The 22,721-nt window shown below is 28.5% G+C and overlaps 3 protein-coding genes across 3 annotated transcripts; all 3 read right to left on the reverse strand.

Moving 5' to 3' along the window:
• On the reverse strand, positions 1–1,231 carry LOC132922020 (uncharacterized). The gene has a single exon (XM_060985320.1). It carries the CDS (start codon positions 975–977, stop codon positions 588–590), a length of 390 nt encoding a protein of 129 aa, XP_060841303.1. The 5' UTR covers positions 978–1,231; the 3' UTR covers positions 1–587.
• Positions 1,232–13,742: 12,511 nt separating this feature from the next.
• Positions 13,743–14,969, reverse strand: LOC132921815 (uncharacterized). The gene has a single exon (XM_060985024.1). It carries the CDS (start codon positions 14,717–14,719, stop codon positions 14,330–14,332), a length of 390 nt encoding a protein of 129 aa, XP_060841007.1. The 5' UTR covers positions 14,720–14,969; the 3' UTR covers positions 13,743–14,329.
• Positions 14,970–21,305: 6,336 nt separating this feature from the next.
• On the reverse strand, positions 21,306–22,291 carry LOC132922084 (uncharacterized). Its single transcript, XM_060985410.1, has one exon. The coding sequence runs from the start codon at positions 22,025–22,027 to the stop codon at positions 21,635–21,637; it is 393 nt and encodes a 130-aa protein (XP_060841393.1). The 5' UTR covers positions 22,028–22,291; the 3' UTR covers positions 21,306–21,634.
• Positions 22,292–22,721: the final 430 nt, after the last annotated feature.

Raw genomic sequence — 22,721 nt, forward strand, 5'->3', positions numbered from 1 at the left:
TTATAATATATGACTTAAAGTAATACTTTAATATTCATGCAATAATACATAATAAAATAGTATAAGTACACCAGTTACACAATATAATTTTACAATAGTTAATCAATTTCGGTTTTCGAATGAATACAATCTTTTTTTCGATACCTTATTATATAACTCGTGATTGTACAACATGATACATCTTTACTACATTCGACATTCAAAAACGCGTGCATCAGCATTTCGGTAAGGATAAAATAAAAATAAATATGTTTAATATTCATACAATAATACAAATGATGGAAAATATGTATTGATTACAAAATATAATACTACAATAATTTATGGACTTCACTAATTCCATAATATAACAATAATACTGTAAATTAATTATAAAAAATAATTTAATAACAATAATAATATAATATATGTATTTTTTTTATCACAAAACAAATTTTTGGTAAACGGTTGACAAAATGTCATTGAAGCGGTTAATATCGTATGCAAAAGTATTGTAAGGTTTAAAAACATGATATTTAAGTCATCGTTGTAAATAAGCAATGTTATAAAAAATATTTATAACATTGCAATTATTTTTTTACCTAACCTCATTGAGGATAGTACGGAACCTCCTGGCAATTATTATCTAACACATATCCCAGATTGTCACAATTCATCGAAGTTGCGTCTCCTTTTAACACGCACACCCAACACGGACCGTCACAAGTACACTTTGACGGGTCCTCGCACCCTTTCCTGCAGGAATTTTCAGAGTAGAACTGTTTGTCTTGGTCAAGAGTTTTTTTACCACACTGAAAACATAAGAATCTACCATCTCGGGTGGGAGCACAATTATGACCGGTCTTGTGGCATACAGAATTTATGCAATCTTTACACGAGCTGTAGACATCGATGTTTTCCAGTGATTCGGTGGGATCGAAGTAGAAGACATTCAACAGTACCGTAATAGCGAACACAGAGACGAAAGCGTAAGACATAATGTTTTTCGGTTGTGTATATTAAATTATGGTCTTTATAATATTATTTCGATATGTGCGACGTGTTCCGCGGTAGATCAGCGCTGTGTGCGGCAATGAGTCACTCGGAGTTTATTCGGTGGATATAATATTATATTTTATTATCACGAGACATAGATATCAGCGCACAGTACATAAAACGAACGATATTGATGTAATTATAGTTTGTAAGTGCGACAATGGCTGATGGACTGACACTACAATTTAAATCCGTAAACCGTTCGTATTTATATCCAAACTCCTGCGGTGTGTGCGATCGTGGCGCCATTTAATTGGTCGGATGTAAGTTCGGTAGGGTTCTATGGGCGGTCGAATGATTACGCAATAAACCATCATAAGTTTAAACACCCGTTCTACAGCGCATCCCAAAAGTCCGTACCGCTCTGATTATACAATGTACGTGTCAAATCCATATTATTTATTGATAACTCAGTGTGATTTTTTCCCATGGTGTTACATTACAGCAACGTATAACATTAAAATAGAATGTTTTTTTTCATAGATAGTATCTACTTTTGATGAGACCTAATCCATACATTCTATTATACAGATCGACATGCCTAAATTGAGAGAGATGATCAAAAGAAGACACCACGTCCGTGTTTTATGTGCCGTCTACTCCTTACAAACATACAATATAGCAAATTTTACGTTAACGACGATCCGTTTTACTCTGAAATTCTTAAAACTAAGTACAATGAATCGACCAGTCATGAAAATTAAAGTTATGATTATTATCTGTGGAGTCAGAGTGGTATTTTTTGATATGACAGTGTGATCATTACATGCATTGTAATTAAAATACCAAAAAAGCTATCGGAAGCCCTTGATGATTATCTTACCTTTATTTTTTATACGAGGTAAATTCACTCTTAAATTTTTAAATAACAGAGTAAACTGATGGATTACTGTTAACGTAAAAATTTATGTTGTCCGTTTGTAAGACAGATATATTGCATGCGGGTCGTTTTTTAAGGTGTTACGAGACTTTCTAGACATACTGTAGTCGCCGCATCTCACTTATTATATACATTATTACTGCACAGAACATACAAATATTAAATCAATATTTTCGTATTTAAACATATAAATTATAATAATATCGGTACCTATAATTTGTATTGTATTCATATACATATACGATTTTCCATACACTTGTATTCACCAAATAAACACGATGACGTTTATTTTATTCATACAAACAAATACTTAGAGTACCTACCTACAGTATAATATTGAAAATCAGTACCGAAATAAATATTTGTCCCTTTTGACATTTCTCCTGCTCTACGAGTCGGCGGTTCATGATATGTGATTAAATTAATTCGTATCACGTATGTTTTTGATGTTGCAAACTAGTATTTGTACTAGTTATTAATTATTGTCTACTAATATGTATAATAAAAACAATCACCTATGCTTTATTATAGTTAATTGTCATTCATAGCGATTTCATTCTTTTTTTTTTCATCGTGTGAAACTGCAAAGCATCAAATTATTTAAAGTAGTTTTTGCTCATCCTGAAAATTTATTTTGCACTTTTTACTAAATTTAATCTACTACAGTATTTCATTTGAAATTATTATTATCATTTCCTTGATAATGTTTATTTATTGTATAGGTTTCAATTTTGTATTTAGTAATTTAACCATTTATTATAATATTATTACCTGTGGTAAATTATGATAATTATCTTCCTATTGTATATTTTTATATTATACGCAATAATTAATCGTACTCATTTTAATTTAAAAATAAACTCGAAATATGAAATTTCAATTGTAAAAATGTATAGTGTATTTATAACATAATAGGTATTTGTTATTACACAAATAGTACATATTAGTTTAAGTACAAAATATAATAACTATTTTATTACATTTTCTAGGTGTATTCATAATTTGTATTTACTATTTTATTCTATAATGATTATATACCTATAGTTGTAATATAATTTAATATATTGTTCAAACTCACTTTAAAGTTAAAATATTAACTTAGGTATATTCAAATATTTTTACGAATTAGGGTACTTATAATGTCAAATTGACTAAATATTTTATTTTAATGTCTACGATTCCGAAAATTTATAAAATTATTAGTTTGCATATACCTACTTATCAATAACTTTTTTTTTTTTGAGACAACATAATATACTTATACAAGATAACATTTTAAATACACAAATCTCGAAGCACATACAAATCAAATATATACATATATCAATATGACAATAAAATTTATTGGTTAGATAATTTGAAAATTTAAAAATTAATTGGATAAATATTTTCATGTTTTGAGTTTTAATTAAAAATACAACTGATCTTAATTATACTTAAACATATTAGAAGAAATGTATATTATATGAGTAAATCTATATTGCCACCTTTGTCTAAAAGTATGACGAGATTCATGCTATGTTAAATTTAGTGGATATTAAAAGAAACCACTTTGAACTATTTGTTTTATCAAATACCAATATCATTGAAAATTTTAAATTTCTTTGTTATAATAAAAAAAATATATTATTTAACCCTTCATTAATTATTGTACAAAATATTTTCTGCAATTATTTACTATTCGTGGTTTTAAGAATCAAAATCATGTACAATTAGTTTTTGCTTTGCTTCCTGAAAAGATAGCTATATTTTTTTTTATTATAATATATTTATTAAAGAATTTCACTCTCTATTGGAGCAGTCAACACTATTTTTACAGCGTATAAAAAAAATTTGGATTTACAAATCCTAAAAACCAAATCACCACTATTGGCACTATATTTTATCACTGGTACAATTCTTGCAAAAGAGTCACCGATAATCATTAACAAGTAATTGAAATTACATCAAATTATATATTAATATCAATTTATAATTATTTAATAATCAATTTATATATATCATTTTGTATAGGTATTTAAAAAAAATTATTACATATGCACACACATCACATGTGTTTATTGTGATTTGTATTTATTTAAACTTAAACACGTAGTTTGTTTTAACAATGAGTAAAATTAAAATAAACAAAACAATATTTTATAAAAAATAAATAGTTTTGTTTTTATTTAACGTAATATGAATAAAAAAAATAATTTATAATGGGTTAAAAATCATAAATTATGTCATAAATCAGTATTAAAATATTAAATACCTGCTATCGTGTAATTAGCTAAACAATAGAGATACAAAATTGTAAATATTGTTTGAAATAAAATTGTTCTATACATGAATAATAAATGTCATATTACATTTGGTAGGTTTGCAAATAAAAAACCTAAATAAACATGTATTACAAATAATTAATCTATAATTTTCAGTAGAATGCATCAACCTCACATAATACCAACCACAGAGATATAATATTTATTTAACAATCAATTCTCAAATAATAGGAAATGTATAAAATATTACTGTAGACATTAGGTACCTATTAATTTTTAATTTATAAAAATTAGTTAAATATAAATCAAATATAGGTAGTGTAAATAATATAATATGAGAAATAAAATGTAAGTAGACATTTTTTGAATTAAACCAATTTTCAAAGACATCGTTTTGGTTATTTTTCTGCTGTATATTGAGTGTCAATTAGTTCAGTAAAATAAGTATGTTACATGTAAATTCAATGATTTTAAAAGACGAAATTATATAATTAAAAGGGTGTTTCAGTGTCTTTTGACATGATGTAAATTTAATATCTCCCAAACTTAGTATAAATCATGTTTTTTTATCACTGACAAAAATATGTTTCTAATATAACTAATGTAATAAATTCAGAAGGTATAGAATATAGAAATAGTTAAATATTTAAATTTCTATTAAATTGATAACTATACACTCGTATACTACATAAATTAAAAAAAATTTGTATTTAATAAAATTTACAATAAACGACATATTATTATGAGGGAGGTTGGTACGGAGACGTTTTACTATTATATTGTTCACCTCTGTGTGGTAAAGACATGAGCATACATACTTAGATGCGTTACTATTGCTTCGCACACTCATATTATTTTATTATTACTATACCATAGAAATAATTCAACAGTATCGTAAAAACGAACACAGAAACGATATCGTGTGACAGAAGTAACACATAGTTGTTCCGGTATCTTCATGTGTTAATATCTACAGTGCGGTGGATCAGAGCCGCGGCAAATTACTCGAAGTTGATTTCGTGATATATTTTACTACATCAGGAAATATTTATTAGCACACAATATATTATAAAGATTTAATAGATTACAAGATTCTTTATATAATGCAGAACCATATAATTATATTTATTATTTGTATGTGTGAGAATGGCTAAATGTATTGACGCTAAAATTTAAATCTGTAATCATTTCGTATTTACATCCAAATTCCTGCGGTGTATGCAATCGGGACGTTGAGTTATTTATTAACCAGAACTACACGTGGTAGGGTTGTATGGGAGGACTTATGATCACACAATACAATAATAGGCCTTCATATTTTTTAACCCGTCGTTGGTGTCGCTATGAGCATTTCGCTCACAAAATTGCCATTTTAAGAACCACTGGTTTAAATATTATTGGATTTTGAAAATATTATATATATGTATATATGCTTCCTTGAGTTATTTACGAAAATGATTACGGAAAAATATTAAAAGTTTTAATAAACTTACAAAGTTATCGAAGCCCAATGCTGCCGTATACGTAATAATACCGTGTAGTTAGCGTTGTACTCGTTCGTCACTGATCGCCTTACCGTGTATTTTATATTTTCATAATTATACTGTTTTTATCTTCGGTATATTTTCTTGTTATTTTAATATTATCTTATCATATTATTATGATACAGCAGTCTAATATTGATATTTGTCCGTATCATGGTATATTTGTATGCTCACACAGTGACACGTGTATTTTAATAGGTTAGCGAAACGCTAACACGACACCATAACAATGTCAAAATATTAGCGACACTAACAACTGGTTTTAATACAGCCAATACAGCCAATATATAGTAGATCACAAAAGTCCGTATTGCTCTAATTACTATGTACATGTCGATTTGATATAATACTGATAACTAATAAATGTGTTATTTCCAACAGTAATCAATTATACAATTATAAAATTAAAATACAATATATGAGTATAGGCTAAACATTCTATATAGATTGATGTGGAACAGTATCTTAGATATGTTTAAGAGAAGACACGTCCGAGTATTATGTGCTGTCTTACAAACGGTATATTACATATATCATCAAATTATATGTTTATATGATAAGTTGCATACAGTTTATAATAAAAATTAAAATTCCAAGGTAACAGTACTATCTAAATCACCTCACACTCTCACAGGCATTGATAAAAATAAAAACTTACTAGATAACTAATAGAAAAATGATAATAACAGTTAGATTATATCTATCAGCTAGTAATATAATAAATTGATTTTGTTTAAATATAATTTTTGTACTCTGATCAGAAACTACAAATCTTTTTTATTTAGGCTCCCGAAGAAAATTATTTTAATTGAATTATATACAAATCTTGAATTCAATACTGGCCTAGGAAATGATAGACCAATCCGTCAGCTTACTTATATCTACACTAATACCTTACCTACTGGAGAACGCATCTGTGTGGTCATCATGATGCGTCATTGATACTCGCGCATCACTCACCAATTTCACATACCAATAAAGGTTGTATTGGATAACATCGGTCACTGTCGTCAGACTACACGCACGAAACAACTGATACATAATTATCGAAGCTTCCCCCTGTTATATTTGGTGATACAATTTCACCCTTTATTTTATATATTATTTAGATAAGACCAAAAGTAACTGTGCAACTTGATAATACCACGACAAAAACGAGGTAATATTCAATACTTCGTGCAACATAATGTATCTAAGTGTGATGTGGATTTACTTGCATTATATTACCAAGTTACTCGTAAATATCTAAATCTATATCAAATCTAAAGTTCATGATTTTCACTTAAAAATCAGTACTGCAGAATATCGTTGAAGTAATAAACACTGACCCAAGATATTCGTCCTATTGTGTTTTTAAAAATATAATAATTTTATTACAATACATAGCCATCAAATATCTACGTGAATTTGTATAAGCTATAAAATTGGACATATCTGACTGGGGAATAAGTGAATAGACATTTCTTTGGCAAAGACGGAATATTTACTACATATTTATAAAAATACTTGAATAGGCAAGACTGCAGTAGGGATATTTATCGAATACATTTTGGATGCAAACCCTATTTTCATATAATTATGACTTTGTTCAAATTCTGATAGCCCGAATTTTGAATATAAGTATTTCAATACCATATTAAAATAACTTAGATTTTTATACTACTAAATAAGTGTTCTTTGGTGTTACAAATTTCAGTTTTCGTATGAAAACAGTCTTTATTACTTTCATAACTAAAAATGTAAACGACACGATACAACTTTGAAGTTTACGGCATTCAAAATTCGAATACACAGCATCAGCATCAGCACGCCGGTAAGGATAAAATAAAAATAAATCGAATAATATTCACAAGATTAAGTAATAGTTAAATATTCAAGCAATAATACACACAATGGTACATATGAGTGCACCGATTACAAAATATAATACTACAATAATTTATAGACTTCACTAATTATATAATATAACAATAATTATGTAGATTAATTATACAATAGAATTGAATAATAATACAAATATCAATTAGGTATTTATTTTTTTATCGACAAATAAATATTCGGTGAACGGTTGACAAAAAATAATCGTATGCAAAAGAATCGTGATATTCAAGTCATCGTTTTAATGATCGGATGTACAAATATATATATAATTGCAATTATATTTTTACCTAACCTCATTGACGTTTGTTTGGAACCAGTTTGCAATTGTCGTCATACACCTGACTCACATCGCCGCATTTCATCGCGTCCGATTTGCCGTTTACAACGCAAACCCAACACGCATCATCACACTTGCACAATGCCGGATTCGAACATCCTCTCTGGCATTCAGCTTGAGTGTAGAACTGTTGGTCCTTATCAAGAGTCTGTTTATTACACATATAACATAACGTATAATCGCCTCTACCAGGGACGCAATCATGATGTCTCTCCCTGTGGCATACAGAATTTATACATAGCTCACACGTGTTGTATGTATCGGCGGATTCATACGATTGGGCCGGATCAAAGTAGAAGACGTTCAACAGTACCGCTAGGGCAAACACAGAAACGACGGCATGCGACATAATGTTTTTCGGTTGTGTATATTAAATTACGGTATTTATAATTTATATTAATATTATATTTCGATATGTGCGACGTGTTCCGCGGTAGATCAGCGCTGTGTGCGGCAATGAGTCACTCGGAGTTTATTCGGTGGATATAATATTATATTTTATTATCACGAGACATAGATATCAGCGCACAGTACATAAAACGAACGATATTGATGTAATTATAGTTTGTAAGTGCGACAATGGCTGATGGACTGACACTACAATTTAAATCCGTAAACCGTTCGTATTTATATCCAAACTCCTGCGGTGTGTGCGATCGTGGCGCCATTTAATTGGTCGGATGTAAGTTCGGTAGGGTTCTATGGGCGGTCGAATGATTACGCAATAAACCATCATAAGTTTAAACACCCGTTCTACAGCGCATCCCAAAAGTCCGTACCGCTCTGATTATACAATGTACGTGTCAAATCCATATTATTTATTGATAACTCAGTGTGATTTTTTCCCATGGTGTTACATTACAGCAACGTATAACATTAAAATAGAATGTTTTTTTTCATAGATAGTATCTACTTTTGATGAGACCTAATCCATACATTCTATTATACAGATCGACATGCCTAAATTGAGAGAGATGATCAAAAGAAGACACCACGTCCGTGTTTTATGTGCCATGTCCATCTTACAAACGTTCAATATTGCGAATTTTACGTTCTCGACGATCTCTCTTACTCCGTTATTTTTAAAACTAAATTCAGTGAATCGGCCGGTCATAAAACTCTAATTTATCATTGTTATCTTAGGAATCTCATATAAACATTTGATCATATCATACTTTGTAATTAAAATACCAAAAAAGCCACCAGGAGCCCTAGATAATTATCTTATATTTATGTTTTATACAAGGTGCATTCTTAAGTTAAAAATGACAGGGTAAAGTGATGGACTATTGTTAACGTAAAATTTGTTGTTGTACGATTGTAAGACGAATATATCGCACGCGGGTCGTTGTTATGATGGTACGATACTTTCGGGACACACCGTAGTTGTATCTCACTTATTATTTACATTATCACTAGACGGCACATACAAATATTAAATCAATATTTTTGTATATAAACATATAAATTATAATAATATGCTTATTACTTACCGAATAATTGATATCGTTTTGTAATAATTTATAAATTTATATTTAAAATATTTGTAGATAAAAGTTAATATGTAAATACAGCTTATAGAGGGGTCTATCCTTCATATCCCCTCCCCTCCCGTAATTACGCTATTCTGAAATGATTTCGTATGTTTTTCCCGTTTAGTAACATAATTTTGTACAAACGAGTGCAACATGGCCAACATGTATTACTATTAGTACTTAGTATTATTAACGATTGTTATATTTTTAAATAAACATAATAATATCCCAGTTAAGACATTAAGTTAAAAATATGTGTTTTTCTGTTCATTTCCTAATGATAGCCAGCCATAACCTAACGCGAGAGGTTGCGCAGAATCCTGCTGGACAGACTATAGGTTCTTTATCAGTTGTTTATACTTGAATATAATACGTATACTATAATACGAGTATATAGGGTATATCATAAAGTTCGCAATTTTTTTAATGCAAAGGATATATTTGTTTGAAGATTGTCAACCCTATTTTAGTTATTTTTGTTATCTATTATCACTCCGATTAGATGGTAATTCGTTATAATTTAACTTACAATGTCATGAAACAATTAGGACCTGAACCATACTTTAAATATAGATCAAACTTGCAAGGTAATTCATGATGAGTAATTACATATATGTGTGAAAAACACAAATTTATAAACAATGTTGTACTTGAGTTATTACGGAGTCAAGGCAAAGGCAGAGCATAGCATTTTTGAATCCGTAAATATTGCCGCGCTTTTGCCGTGACATCATAATCCATGATATTTCACGCGGGCAATGGTCTTATGAAATGGGTTTAATGGGTTTATAATATTGTTCTGTGTTTATAATATGGATCATGGAGTAACATTATTCTAGGATAATATTTATGCGATTTTACAGAATACGAGTATTATTATTTTAATACAAAAATACAATTATATATTGTATAATTAACTGACATACTCTAAACCCTATTATAGTTTATTTTTATTTTTAAAATTTATATTTATTTCATTGATTCTCCAGTACATAAACAAGATTATTTCCAAATAAATAAGAAAGTATTAATTATTATTTTCATTAAGTAAGCTGCGGCTTGACCTCCCCCCATACTCACTAAATAAACTATCAAGCACCGCCAATGTAGAACAGTCGAAGAAAAAGCACAAAAAATAACCCTAATGTGCTTATACACTAAAATAAGCCTGACTATTGATTAAACTAACCAAAAAATAAACCTCTAGCCTAACCTATTGACTATTGAATTGCAGTGCTAAAAACAAATAGAAGTATACGAGTATCTTATATGATATGTTCACTGTATCACATATGAGGTATGCCTATTTAGTTTTTAACAATTTGTATTATATAAGTACACACATTACATATGTTTATTGTTATTTATATTTATTTAAACTTAAATACGTTTACATATCAACAAAGCTTAAAACAAAATATACAAAATATAATATTTTATAATATTTTATAAGAATAAATAGTTTTGTTTTTGTTTTACGTAATATCAATAAAAAAATAATTTATAATGGATTAAAAAACCATAAACTATATCATAAATTAATATTAAATTATTAAATACCTACTACGGTGTACTTAGCTGTAAAATAAAGAAACAAAACTGTAAATATTGTTTGAAATACAACTGTTATATAAATTAATAAAAGTGTCATATTATTATTTGCATTTGGTAAATGTACAAATAAAAAACCTAAATAAATATATATAACAAATAATTAATTTATAGTTTTAAGTTGAATGCATCAACGATCAACCTCATATAATACCAAACGCGGAGATACAATATTTTATTAAACATTGAATTATCAAATGATAGAAAACGTATTAACTATATTAATATTACTGTAGGTATTAGGAACCTACTGATTTTTTATTGACGTAGAAAAGTTAAAGGTAAATCAATTTTATTTCGTAAAACACCAATATGACATCTACATAACAAAAAAATTATAGAGTAAACATATTATTATAAGGGAGGTTGGTACGAAGGTGTTTAACAATTATTATTAATTATCTCTGCGTGGTCAAGAATGAGCATACATACTTGGATGTGTCATTGTCACTTCTCACGCACACGCAACACGTGCAATCACACACAAATATTTTATTATTACCAGGGCTAGGATTATATTTATTCAACAGCATGTTTTTTTTGCGACTTCTAATTATTGATTTTTTCAGTAATGTCCACAAATCATCTCAGGATGAGATAAATGGTGGTGTTTTTATTTTGCATGTTTTTGCATATTTTGAATAAAATGCATATTATTGCATATAGCTATTGAATAAAATGATTATTATTCCATATGGTCAACTTTGGTTATAAGAATGCGAAAAATGCATGTTTTTTGTTTATAGTTTATTTCGTAATTAATATTTATAATTTAATATTAATATTTCGTTTTTAATTCTAGCCCTGCTAGAAAAATTAAAGTATAAAAACAAAGTTTTTTTGTCAAACATTAATTTTATATTTTATAAAAATACAATTCTATGGTACAATAGGTAGCTATGCGATAATAGATTATAGTTTGAAGGAGAAAGATAAACACAATTAATAAAAGTATATGTACGTCAATATTAATACTAAGATCCAATCGCCGATCATTAAAAATACACGGTCGTAGCATGTAACTCACGTATTTCCACTATTGAATGTGAATTTTTAATAGATTTTAATATATTTTTATCTCAATTATATTATATAAAGACAGACAGCCAATCACTGATGTTGATATATTTCAATAAGTAAATATTTTTTTTGTAACTATAATTTTTGTGTTTATCAGCGGCAAGTTTCGAAATCTACAATGTACCTACTCCGTGGTGGATCAAAGCTGTGGTAAGACACTCGAAGTTGATTTCGTGATATATTTTACTATAGCAGGAAAAAGTTATTAGCGCACAACATATTATTAAGAATATATTACAAAGATTTAATAGACTATAAGATTCTTTATATAATACAGAATAATATTATTATAATTATTTTTTGTACGTGTATAAGAATGGCTAACTGGTTTGACTCTAAAATTTAAATCTGTAATTATTTCGTATTTACATCCAAATTCCTGCGGTGTATGCGATAGGGACGTTGAGTTATGTATTAACCAGAACTACACGTGGTAGGGTTGTATGAGAGGTCTTATGAACATACAATACAATTATTCACCATCAAATATTTTAATACAGCCAATATAGAGTAGATCACAAAAGTCCGTATTACTCGAATTACTATGTACATGTCGATTTGATATATTACTGATAACTAAATGTGTTTCTCCAAAAGTAATCAATTATATATTTATAAAATTAAAATATAATATTTAAATACAGGCTAAACATTCTATATAGATTGATGTGGGACAGTATCTTACGAGATATTTCGTAGATATGTTTAAGAGAAGACACGTCCGAGTGTTATGTGCTGTCTTACAAACGGTCTATTGCCTATATCATCAATTGATATGTTTATATAAGTTACATACAGTTTATAATAAAAATTAAAATTCCAAGGTAACAGTACCCTCTAAATCACCTGACAGACATTTATAAAAATATAAAAACATACTAGATAAGTAAAAAAAAATTGAAAATAAATTATGTTGGGTTATGTTATTAACAGAAAAATAACAGTTAGGTTATATCTATCAGCTAGTTATATAATAAATTGATTTTGTTTAAATATAATTTTTATACTCTGATCAGAAACTACAAACCTCTTTTATTTGGGCTCCCAAAGAAAATTATTTTATTAAAATTATATACAAATCTTGAATTCAACACTGGCCTAGGAAATGATGGGCCAATCCGTCAGCTTACTTATATTTACACTATTACCTCACCTACTGGAGAACGCACCTGCACGGTAATAAAAATGCGTCCAAATTCGCTTATCATCCACAAATTCCACTTACCAATAACCGTTGCATTGATTTGCATCAGTCACTCCAAAATAATATAAATATCGAGTATATAAGTTTCCCCTATTATATTTTTGGAAACAAATTCTCCCGTTATATTCTATATTATGATGTGAATCAAGCCTAAAGTAGCTTGCAACTTGATAACATCCCAAAAAAAATGGGTTTATATGCAATACTTCGTGCGCCATTATTCAAAATTTTCGAATAAAAACACTCATTTTTACTTTATCTTATATTTATAATTAAATCTTAATGTGACAGGATATAGCTTAACAGCATTCAAAGTTTAAATACGACGGTCAGCACGTCGGTATAAGGATAAAATAAAATTAGAGCCTAAATTATAATATATGACTTAAAGTAATACTTTAATATTCATGCAATAATACATAATAAAATAGTATAAGTACACCAGTTACACAATATAATTTTACAATAGTTAATCAATTTCGGTTTTCGAATGAATACAATCTTTTTTTCGATACCTTATTATATAACTCGTGATTGTACAACATGATACATCTTTACTACATTCGACATTCAAAAACGCGTGCATCAGCATTTCGGTAAGGATAAAATAAAAATAAATATGTTTAATATTCATACAATAATACAAATGATGGAAAATATGTATTGATTACAAAATATAATACTACAATAATTTATGGACTTCACTAATTCAATGATATAACAATAATACTGTAAATTAATTATAAAAAATAATTTAATAACAATAATAATATAATATATGTATTTTTTTTATCACAAAACAAATTTTTGGTAAACGGTTGACAAAAAGTCATTGAAGCGGTTAATATCGTATGCAAAAGTATTGTAAGGTTTAAAAACATAATATTTAAGTCATCGTTGTAAATAAGCAATGTTATAAAAAATATTTATAACATTGCAATTATTTTTTTACCTAACCTCATTGAGGATGGTACGGAACCTCCTGGCAATTATTATCTAACACATATCCCAGATTGTCACAAGTCATCGAAGTAGCGTCTCCTTTTAACACGCACACCCAACACGGACCGTCACACTTACACTTTGACGGGTCCTCGCACCCACTCCTGCAGGCATTTTCAGAGTAGAACTGTTTGTCTTGGTCAAGAGTTTTTTTACCACACTGAAAACATAAGAATCTACCATCTCGGGTGGGAGCACAATTATGACCGGTCTTGTGGCATACAGAATTTATGCAATCTTTACACGAGCTGTAGACATCGATGTTTTCCAGTGATTCGGTGGGATCGAAGTAGAAGACATTCAACAGTACCGTAATAGCGAACACAGAGACGAAAGCGTAAGACATAATGTTTTTCGGTTGTGTATATTAAATTATGGTCTTTATAATATTATTTCGATATGTGCGACGTGTTCCGCGGTAGATCAGCGCTGTGTGCGGCAATGAGTCACTCGGAGTTTATTCGGTGGATATAATATTATATTTTATTATCACGAGACATAGATATCCGCACAGTACATAAAACGAACGATATTGATGTAATTATAGTTTGTTAGTGCGACAATGGCTGATGGACTGACACTACAATTTAAATCCGTAAACCGTTCGTATTTATATCCAAACTCCTGCGGTGTGTGCGATCGTGGCGCCATTTAATTGGTCGGATGTAAGTTCGGTAGGGTTCTATGGGCGGTCGAATGATTACGCAATAAACCATCATAAGTTTAAACACCCGTTCTACAGCGCATCCCAAAAGTCCGTACCGCTCTGATTATACAATGTACGTGTCAAATCCATATTATTTATTGATAACTCAGTGTGATATTTTCCGATGGTGTTACATTACAGCAACGTATAACATTAAAATAGAATGTTTTTTTTCATAGATAGTATCTACTTTTGATGAGACTGAATCCATACATTCTATTATACAGATTGACTGCCTAAATTGAGAGAGATGATCAAAAGAAGACACCACGTCCGTGTTTTATGTGCCGTCTACTCCTTACAAACATACAATATAGCAAATTTTACGTTAACGACGATCCGTTTTACTCTGAAATCCTTAAAACTAAGTACAATGAATCGACCAGTCATGAAAATTAAAGTTATGATTATTATCTGTGGAGTCAGAGTGGTATTTTTTGATATGACAGTGTGATCATTACATGCATTGTAATTAAAATACCAAAAAAGCTATCGGAAGCCCTTGATGATTATCTTACCTTTATTTTTTATACGAGGTAAATTCACTCTTAAATTTTTACACAACAGAGTAAACTGATGGATTATTGTTAACGTAAAAATTTATGTTGTCCGTTTGTAAGACAGATGTATTGCATGCGGGTCGTTTTTTAAGGTGTTACGAGACTTTCTAGACATACTGTAGTCGCCGCATCTCACTTATTATATACATTATTACTGCACAAAACATACAAATATTAAATCAATATTTTCGTATTTAAACATATAAATTATAATAATATCGGTACCTATAATTTGTATAGTTTTCATATACATATACCATACACGTGTATTCACTAAATAAATACGATGCCGTTTATTTTATTCATACAAACAAATACTTAGAGTACCTACAGTATAATATTGAAAATCAGTACCGAAATAAATATTAGTCCCTTTTGACATTTCTCCTGCCTTACGAGTCGGCGGTTCATGATATGTGATTAAATTAATTCGTATCACGTATGTTTTTGATGTTGCAAACTAGTATTTGTACTAGTTATTAATTATTGTCTACTAATATGTATAATAAAAACAATCACCTATGCTTTATTATAGTTAATTGACATTCATAGCGATTTCATTCTTTTTTTTTTCATCGTGTGAAACTGCAAAGCATCAAATTATTTAAAGTAGTTTTTGCTCATCCTGAAAATTTATTTCGCACTTTTTACTAAATTTAATCTACTACAGTATATTTGAAATTATTATTATCATTTCCTTGATAATGTTTATTTATTGTATAGGTTTCACTTTTGTATTTAGTAATTTAACCATTTATTATAATATTATTACCTGTGGTAAATTATGATAATTATCTTCCTATTGTATATTTTTATATTATACGCAATAATTAATCGTACTCATTTTAATTTAAAAATAAACTCGAAATATGAAATTTCAATTGTAAAAATGTATAGTGTATTTATAACATAATAGGTATTTGTTATTACACAAATAGTACATATTAGTTTAAGTACAAAATATAATAACTATTTTATTACATTTTCTAGGTGTATTCATAATTTGTATTTACTATTTTATTCTATAATGATTATATACCTATAGTTGTAATATAATTTAATATATTGTTCAAACTCACTTTAAAGTTAAAATATTAACTTAGGTATATTCAAATATTTTTACGAATTAGGGTACTTATAATGTCAAATTGACTAAATATTTTATTTTAATGTCTACGATTCCGAAAATTTATAAAATTATTAGTTTGCATATACCTACTTATCAATAACTTTTTTTTTTTTGAGACAACATAATATACTTATACAAGATAACATTTTAAATACACAAATCTCGAAGCACATACAAATCAAATATATACATATATCAATATGACAATAAAATTTATTGGTTAGATAATTTGAAAATTTAAAAATTAATTGGATAAATATTTTCATGTTTTGAGTTTTAATTAAAAATACAACTGATCTTAATTATACTTAAACATATTAGAAGAAATGTATATTATATGAGTAAATCTATATTGCCACCTTTGTCTAAAAGTATGACGAGATTCATGCTATGTTAAATTTAGTGGATATTAAAAGAAACCACTTTGAACTATTTGTTTTATCAAATACCAATATCATTGAAAATTTTAAATTTCTTTGTTATAATAAAAAAAATATATTATTTAACCCTTCATTAATTATTGTACAAAATATTTTCTGCAATTATTTACTATTCGTGGTTTTAAGAATCAAAATCATGTACAATTAGTTTTTGCTTTGCTTCCTGAAAAGATAGCTATATTTTTTTTTATTATAATATATTTATTAAATAATTTCACTCTCTATTGGAGCAGTCAACACTATTTTTACAGCGTATAAAAAAAATTTGGATTTACAAATCCTAAAAACCAAATCACCACTATTGGCACTATATTTTATCACTGGTACAATTCTTGCAAAAGAGTCACCGATAATCATTAACAAGTAATTGAAATTACATCAAATTATATATTAATATCAATTTATAATTATTTAATAATCAATTTATATATATCATTTTGTATAGGTATTTAAAAAAAATTATTACATATGCACACACATCACATGTGTTTATTGTGATTTGTATTTATTTAAACTTAAACACGTAGTTTGTTTTAACAATGAGTAAAATTAAAATAAACAAAACAATATTTTATAAAAAATAAATAGTTTTGTTTTTATTTAACGTAATATGAATAAAAAAAATAATTTATAATGGGTTAAAAATCATAAATTATGTCATAAATCAGTATTAAAATATTAAATACCTGCTATCGTGTAATTAGCTAAACAATAGAGATACAAAATTGTAAATATTGTTTGAAATAAAATTGTTCTATACATGAATAATAAATGTCATATTACATTTGGTAGGTTTGCAAATAAAAAACCTAAATAAACATGTATTACAAATAATTAATCTATAATTTTCAGTAGAATGCATCAACCTCACATAATACCAACCACAGAGATATAATATTTATTTAACAATCAATTCTCAAATAATAGGAAATGTATAAAATATTACTGTAGACATTAGGTACCTATTAATTTTTAATTTATAAAAATAAGTTAAATATAAATCAAATATAGGTAGTGTAAATAATATAATATGAGAAATAAAATGTAAGTAGACATTTTTTGAATTAAACCAATTTTCAAAGACATCGTTTTGGTTTTTTTTCTGCTGTATATTGAGTGTCAATATGGTCAGTAAAATAAGTATGTTACATGTAAATTCAATGATTTTAAAAGACGAAATTATATAATTAAAAGGGTGTTTCAGTGTCTTTTGACATGATGTAAATTTAATATCTCCCAAACTTAGTATAAATCATGTTTTTTTATCACTGACAAAAATATGTTTCTAATATAACTAATGTAATAAATTCAGAAGGTATAGAATATAGAAATAGTTAAATATTTAAATTTGTTGTCAGATTTCTATTAAATTGATAACTATACACTCGTATACTACATAAATTAAAAAAAATTTGTATTTAATAAAATTTACAATAAACGACATATTTTTATGAGGGAGGTTGGTACGGAGACGTTTTACTATTATATTGTTCACCTCTGTGTGGTAAAGACATGAGCATACATACTTGGATGCGTTACTATTGCTTCGCACACTCATATTATTTTATTATTACTATACCATAGAAATAATTCAACAGTATCGTAAAAACGAACACAGAAACGATATCGTGTGACAGAAGTAACACATAGTTGTTCCGGTATCTTCACGTGTTAATATCTACAGTGCGGTGGATCAGAGCCGCGGCAAATTACTCGAAGTTGATTTCGTGATATATTTTACTACATCAGGAAATATTTATTAGCACACAATATATTATAAAGATTTAATAGATTACAAGATTCTTTATATAATGCAGAACCATATAATTATATTTATTATTTGTATGTGTGAGAATGGCTAAATGTATTGACGCTAAAATTTAAATCTGTAATCATTTCGTATTTACATCCAAATTCCTGCGGTGTATGCAATCGGGACGTTGAGTTATTTATTAACCAGAACTACACGTGGTAGGGTTGTATGGGAGGACTTATGATCACACAATACAATAATAGGCCTTCATATTTTTTAACCCGTCGTTGGTGTCGCTATGAGCATTTCGCTCACAAAATTGCCATTTTAAGAACCACTGGTTTAAATATTATTGGATTTTGAAAATATTATATATATGTATATATGCTTCCTTGAGTTATTTACGAAAATGATTACGGAAAAATATTAAAAGTTTTAATAAACTTACAAAGTTATCGAAGCCCAATGCTGCCGTATACGTAATAATACCGTGTAGTTAGCGTTGTACTCGTTCGTCACTGATCGCCTTACCGTGTATTTTATATTTTCATAATTATACTGTTTTTATCTTCGGTATATTTTCTTGTTATTTTAATATTATCTTATCATATTATTATGATACAGCAGTCTAATATTGATATTTGTCCGTATCATGGTATATTTGTATGCTCACACAGTGACACGTTTATTTTAATAGGTTAGCGAAACGCTAACACGACACCATAACAATGTCAAAATATTAGCGACACTAACAACTGGTTTTAATACAGCCAATACAGCCAATATATAGTAGATCACAAAAGTCCGTATTGCTCTAATTACTATGTACATGTCGATTTGATATAATACTGATAACTAATAAATGTGTTATTTCCAACAGTAATCAATTATACAATTATAAAATTAAAATACAATATATGAATATAGGCTAAACATTCTATATAGATTGATGTGGAACAGTATCTTAGATATGTTTAAGAGAAGACACGTCCGAGTATTATATGCTGTCTTACAAACGGTATATTACATATATCATCAAATTATATGTTTATATGATAAGTTGCATACAGTTTATAATAAAAATTAAAATTCCAAGGTAACAGTACTATCTAAATCACCTCACACTCTCACAGGCATTGATAAAAATAAAAACTTACTAGATAACTAATAGAAAAATGATAATAACAGTTAGATTATATCTATCAGCTAGTAATATAATAAATTGATTTTGTTTAAATATAATTTTTGTACTCTGATCAGAAACTACAAATCTTTTTTATTTAGGCTCCCGAATAAAATTATTTTAATTGAATTATATACAAATCTTGAATTCAATACTGGCCTAGGAAATGATAGACCAATCCGTCAGCTTACTTATATCTACACTAATACCTTACCTACTGGAGAACGCATCTGTGTGGTCATCATGATGCGTCATTGATACTCGCGCATCACTCACCAATTTCACATACCAATAAAGGTTGTATTGGATAACATCGGTCACTGTCGTCAGACTACACGCACGAAACAACTGATACATAATTATCGAAGCTTCCCCTTGTTATATTTGGTGATACAATTTCACCCTTTATTTTATATATTATTTAGATAAGACCAAAAGTAACTGTGCAACTTGATAATACCACGACAAAAACGAGGTAATATTCAATACTTCGTGCAACATAATGTATCTAAGTGTGATGTGGATTTACTTGCATTATATTACCAAGTTACTCGTAAATATCTAAATCTATATCAAATCTAAAGTTCATGATTTTCACTTAAAAATCAGTACTGCAGAATATCGTTGAAGTAATAAACACTGACCCAAGATATTCGTCCTATTGTGTTTTTAAAAATATAATAATTTTATTACAATACATAGCCATCAAATATCTACGTGAATTTGTATAAGCTATAAAATTTGACATATCTGACTGGGGAATAAGTGAATAGACATTTCTTTGGCAAAGACGAAATATTTACTACATATTTATAAAAATACTTGAATAGGCAAGACTGCAGTAGGGATATTTATCGAATACATTTTGGATGCAAACCCTATTTTCATATAATTATGACTTTGTTCAAATTCTGATAGCCCGAATTTTGAATATAAGTATTTCAATACCATATTAAAATCACTTAGATTTTTATACTACTAAATAAGTGTTCTTTGGTGTTACAAATTTCAGTTTTCGTATGAAAACAGTCTTTATTACTTTCATAACTAAAAATGTAAACGACACGATACAACTTTGAAGTTTACGGCATTCAAAATTCGAATACACAGCATCAGCATCAGCACGCCGGTAAGGATAAAATAAAAATAAATCGAATAATATTCACAAGATTAAGTAATAGTTAAATATTCAAGCAATAATACACACAATGGTACATATGAGTGCACCGATTACAAAATATAATACTACAATAATTTATAGACTTCACTAATTATATAATATAACAATAATTATGTAGATTAATTATACAATAGAATTGAATAATAATACAAATATCAATTAGGTATTTATTTTTTTATCGACAAATAAATATTCGGTGAACGGTTGACAAAAAATAATCGTATGCAAAAGAATCGTGATATTCAAGTCATCGTTTTAATGATCGGATGTACAAATATATATATAATTGCAATTATATTTTTACCTAACCTCATTGACGTTTGTTTGGAACCAGTTTGCAATTGTCGTCATACACCTGACTCACATCGCCGCATCTCATCGCCTCCGCATTGCCGTTTATAACGCAAACCCAACACGCATCATCACACTTGCACAATGCCGGATTCGAACATCCTTTCTGGCAATCAGCTTGAGTGTAGAACTGTTGGTCCTTATCAAGAGTCTGTTTATTACACATATAACATAACGTATAATCGCCTCCACCAGGGACGCAATCATGATGTCTCTCCCTGTGGCATACAGACTTTATACATAGCTCACACGTGTTGTATTTATCGGCGGATTCATACGATTGGGCCGGATCAAAGTAGAAGACGTTCAACAGTACCGCTAGAGCAAACACAGAAACGACGGCATGCGACATAATGTTTTTCGGTTGTGTATATTAAATTACGGTATTTATAATTTATATTAATATTATATTTCGATATGTGCGACGTGTTCCGCGGTAGATCAGCGCTGTGTGCGGCAATGAGTCACTCGGAGTTTATTCGGTAGATATAATATTATATTTTATTATCACGAGACATAGATATCCGCACAGTACATAAAACGAACGATATTGATGTAATTATAGTTTGTTAGTGCGACAATGGCTGATGGACTGACACTACAATTTAAATCCGTAAACCGTTCGTATTTATATCCAAACTCCTGCGGTGTGTGCGATCGTGGCGCCATTTAATTGGTCGGATGTAAGTTCGGTAGGGTTCTATGGGCGGTCGAATGATTACGCAATAAACCATCATAAGTTTAAACACCCGTTCTACAGCGCATCCCAAAAGTCCGTACCGCTCTGATTATACAATGTACGTGTCAAATCCATATTATTTATTGATAACTCAGTGTGATATTTTCCGATGGTGTTACATTACAGCAACGTATAACATTAAAATAGAATGTTTTTTTTCATAGATAGTATCTACTTTTGATGAGACTGAATCCATACATTCTATTATACAGATCGACATGCCTAAATTGAGAGAGATGATCAAAAGAAGACACCACGTCCGTGTTTTATGTGCCATGTCCATCTTACAAACGTTCAATATTGCGAA

This window comes from Rhopalosiphum padi, chromosome 2 (genome assembly GCF_020882245.1).
Source record: "Rhopalosiphum padi isolate XX-2018 chromosome 2, ASM2088224v1, whole genome shotgun sequence".
In the NCBI taxonomy this organism is placed as follows: domain Eukaryota; kingdom Metazoa; phylum Arthropoda; class Insecta; order Hemiptera; family Aphididae; genus Rhopalosiphum; species Rhopalosiphum padi.

Excerpts from the sequence above, each read along its gene's own strand:
- LOC132922020 (XM_060985320.1), bottom strand. The coding sequence starts at position 977 with ATGTCTTACGCTTTCGTCTCTGTGTTCGCTATTACGGTACTGTTGAAT.
- LOC132921815 (XM_060985024.1), bottom strand. The coding sequence starts at position 14,719 with ATGTCTTACGCTTTCGTCTCTGTGTTCGCTATTACGGTACTGTTGAAT.
- LOC132922084 (XM_060985410.1), bottom strand. The coding sequence starts at position 22,027 with ATGTCGCATGCCGTCGTTTCTGTGTTTGCTCTAGCGGTACTGTTGAAC.